The sequence below is a fragment of the Diuraphis noxia genome, unplaced genomic scaffold (genome assembly GCF_037042655.1).
Source record: "Diuraphis noxia isolate RWA-SAM2 unplaced genomic scaffold, SU_Dnox_SAM2 contig0001, whole genome shotgun sequence".
NCBI classification, from domain to species: Eukaryota; Metazoa; Arthropoda; class Insecta; order Hemiptera; family Aphididae; genus Diuraphis; species Diuraphis noxia.
The window spans coordinates 74,002,079-74,006,077 of record NW_028301711.1 but is presented as its reverse complement, the minus strand read 5'-3'; the positions used below and the strand labels follow the sequence as shown (position 1 = coordinate 74,006,077).

Below are 3,999 nucleotides of genomic sequence, written 5' to 3'. Positions count from 1 at the left end.
AAGCGAAATATTTGCTCCATAAAATTATTCTTAAGACAATAGAGTATCCTTTACAGAATGATAGTAACAAGTAACAACTGCGGAGTGTTTGTGTTGTTTTATTGTAGTATGTATAGTCCAATGTTTACGCAGAGCTTTTCAAAGGATGTTAATGTGAGAAATTTAAGAAATACATTGCGGTATCGATGTTTGATAGTTTGATACCTATACTCTGAAAACATCAGTGAAAGATGCATTATGTGTGCAGAAAATAAGTAAGTAAATTTTACTTGGATGAAAAATGTAATAAATGTCAGCGAAAAGTTCATAATGTATGTGTAGGGAGTGTACGTTACAAATTGATGACTAAAGAATTGAAAAATGAAAACTTCACTTGTGTCTTATGACTCTTATGCAATAACTATATTAATTAATTATCTATTTTGCATAGATAATAAAAACTAATAAGAAATACACATAAACAAACTAATACATTGTAAGTAGTTATGAATGGTTGTATAAATTGTAAATTATAAATTATTGTTTAGTAAAATGGGATCTATTTTTTAACATACAATTATGTAAGTAACTAAGTCATATCTTTAAGAGTGGGCATTAACAACTAGTTAAATTTATAAACTATTAACTTTTGCTTATAACAATCTTATGTTTACCTAACTTATCTTGAACATGCCTACCTTTGCATATCTCAGCGTTAACTCCACCATTGACGGTCCTCAGTCCGTATGAAAAAGGAGGAAGGGCGCTTTAAAGATATATTTTTTTTGTAATTTTCAAGTATTTAAAATCAATGATGCTTCTTTGGGTTTAATATATTTGATATTCATGTATTGTTCTTTTAAATTGGTTTTTAATTGTAAAATTATCTATGGTTATTGCGTTTTTTTTTTCATTTTATAGGTTATAACTGCTGAAGTAATAGCCAATGTTTATAGTACACAAGACCAGGACATGTGATATGAATTGGGAAGTGGAAACAAATATCTAGTTCAGACATTTAGAGTAGTAATGGCAATTGGATTCATTAATATTCAGATATTGAAAGAAGCTTTATGATTTAAGGATTCAGAGTTTCCTTTATTTGATAATATGCCAAATTCTCCATCTGGTGCAAAATCCTTATACATGAGTAAATATCTTATACATAATAATTTATGTATACCTAATTAATTATTGTTATTGGTATTTTTAGCTATTTATGGTGTCATTGTTATAAAGATATTCATGAGAGCAAGAGCATGCAAATTGAAAAGCGAGAAAATATCAATAATCTATCTATGCAATATTCACCTTCAGGAAACCATGGAAGTGGCACAGGAAGGATTTACTAGCCACTATTTAAGGAATTCAGAGTTGCCTAGTTTTGATGTTCCAAAAGCTCACACTTCAAAATCAATACCATCTGCAGGTATATTTTAATTCCATATTTAATAATTATCAATTCAAATTTTTTTAAAGTAATTTTTTTTATAGATGATCAGTTTTCACCTCCATTATTTGCCTCACTATCAAATTTCCCATCATATCAAATTCCGTTAAATAACCGCGATGAATCAAAAAATTTATAAGGTAATTAACAAAAATATTTATTAATTATTTTTAAGTATTGCTTTATAAATAATAAATTTATTCATAAAATATTGATCGGTAATAAAACAACTGATGATATTACAGTTACAAGAACATTGGAAAACCAATGATTTGCTCAATAAATTGTTGTTGACCAGATCAGAAAATGATGCTACGGTATCTCACAATTTCAACTGAGAACAATTTACTAATACTGCTGTCACTTTAAATGACATTCAACATTTAGATGAATCTTTAAAATGAGCTGCATCAAGATATTTAACTGTATGCAATGTTTAAATAATTTTTTATATGAGTTTAACATTTGATGAATTAACAATATAATTATAATTGTTGATTTTTTTTATTTAATTGAACAGCTCAAGCAATGAGGTTGTTTCACAATTGAAGATACTACTGCTTAAATGCTTAGATTATTGTTTACTGTTCAATGTGGCTCATTATATAATTATGAGGGGAAAAATTCAAACAAATTTGCTTTTATGGATCAAACAATTCATGGCATTATTATTGGTAACTATTATTGTCAAAATAATAATTACATATAAAAATATTTAAATAATCAAATTGTTTTGCTGTAAAATTAGATATTAATATATATTTTTTTTAGATACAGCCATGTTTAAGCATCTCAACGGACAATGATACAGAACAAAAAGTAGTAAGAAAAATAAAAAGTTTGGTGGAGGTTAGCCAACAAGAATTAATAATAAAATAGGGGGAAATATGAAACAACAACATAATTGTATATTCTTAACCATTAAAATAGGTACTTAGTTAAATGTAAAGAGACAGAATGTATGTATGTATGTATGTATATGTATGTATACAGTATACAGTATGTGTAGGTATGTATGCTATTATGCTAATATAACTGAAAAATACTAATTTTCTTATGTTAATTTTGTATTTGTGATTTTTCATTGCATATATAAGTGGTTTTTAAATGCATACTATGTTATTTTTTAGTTCAATTTTATAGTAAAATAGTATTTTTAGTCTTATTTATAGTCGTGAATTATCTAATTGCATTAAATTGTTATGTATTTATTATCGTATTAACACAAATTTTATTTCTTAAAAAATTGTATATAATATTGATTTTTAGGATAAAAACTGTAATTCAATAGCAATCATGTATACTTTATAAGTAATGTTGAAAATAATTAAGATAAAATAAATTTTATTTTTGCATATTTACTATTTTATAGGATATATTTCCACATAATAAGAGCATAGATGTATATTTCTAAGGGTCCGGAGTTCCACCAGTTACGGGCTTGATTGCATAGATGACTATTAAATACAAATTAATTTGTGGTACATGTTAATTTGGTCTAATACTGAAGTGTTTATTGTGAACATAAACAATAACATTATTATAACAAATAACAATATAATAACATTATTAAATTATTTGTTGGTTGTCATCCAATTCATAGAGAATAATTTGATAAAAAGAATCCATATGAAACCTTTTACATTTTAATTTCTTTTAAGTTAAATAAACATAACTATTCTACTGATGTAACCGCCTTCTACCTACTTTCATGTAACTGTTTACTTATATTTGATATTTATTATGACAGTTAAATCATTTTAAAGAACAAGGCATTATATACAATACTATTAATACTACATGATATTATTGTATAATCATTACCTCAATTTTTAGTTTTGTATTCTGTTTAACAATATATTTTATATAGCATGGTATAATGTACATTATTAATATACTGATTACCCTTTAAGGCATTAACATAATTAATAAAAAAATAACTTTAAGAAGGCCTAATAGTTAAGGTAAAAGTATACAATAGATAAATTAAGTCTTAAACTACTCAAGATCAGGTAAAGATTACAGAGCTATTAATTAAATGCAAGAAAATCGTGGGTAATCTAAATATCACAGTCATTTATCACTTGATATGTTATAAATAAAACTAATTGCTAAATGGTTAAGTATCCAATATCATTGAAATTAAGAACCTATATGTATATTTTATTCAGTTGTGTATTTGTAGTTGTGTGTGTATCAAGGGGAGTAATCAAGAGGCTGCCTCTGAGTTTTTTATGACTTGGTGTAACCACTGTACCCTGGTAGGTAATAGCCCATAACTCATAGGATATAATTTAGTATTAACTTAAACAGTTAATAACAAATATTACAGTTATTGGAGCTGCAAGGTGTGAGAAACATTAAATCACAAAACAATTAATTAGATTAAACTATCCTCTGAAAACTTTATCATGCAACTATAGAATAATATAATATAAATTCTAGGATGCAAATATGCAATATCTTACTAGTTTTAATTATTTATATTAACTAAGCGTACTTAAAAATTATCTATTTGAATAAATTAATGAATCAACGAATATTGTTTGAGTTATAAAAATATAATAAAT

The 3,999-nt window shown here is 25.5% G+C and overlaps 1 protein-coding gene across 1 annotated transcript; it reads left to right on the top strand.

The window, feature by feature from the left end:
• Positions 1 to 520: 520 nt before the first annotated feature.
• On the top strand, positions 521 to 2,786 carry LOC149061649 (uncharacterized). The gene is made up of 6 exons (XM_089217789.1): positions 521 to 1,129; positions 1,193 to 1,408; positions 1,474 to 1,569; positions 1,675 to 1,854; positions 1,950 to 2,103; positions 2,201 to 2,786. The coding sequence occupies exons 1-3, from the start codon at positions 1,090 to 1,092 to the stop codon at positions 1,566 to 1,568; spliced, it is 351 nt and encodes a 116-aa protein (XP_089073915.1). The 5' UTR covers positions 521 to 1,089; the 3' UTR covers position 1,569; positions 1,675 to 1,854; positions 1,950 to 2,103; positions 2,201 to 2,786.
• Positions 2,787 to 3,999: the final 1,213 nt, after the last annotated feature.

Excerpts from the sequence above, each read along its gene's own strand:
- LOC149061649 (XM_089217789.1), top strand. The coding sequence starts at position 1,090 with ATGCCAAATTCTCCATCTGGTGCAAAATCCTTATACATGA. Across the intron at positions 1,130-1,192 it reads TGCAAAATCCTTATACATGA|CTATTTATGGTGTCATTGTT; the intron begins GTAAATATCTTA and ends TGGTATTTTTAG. Across the intron at positions 1,409-1,473 it reads AAAATCAATACCATCTGCAG|ATGATCAGTTTTCACCTCCA; the intron begins GTATATTTTAAT and ends TTTTTTTTATAG.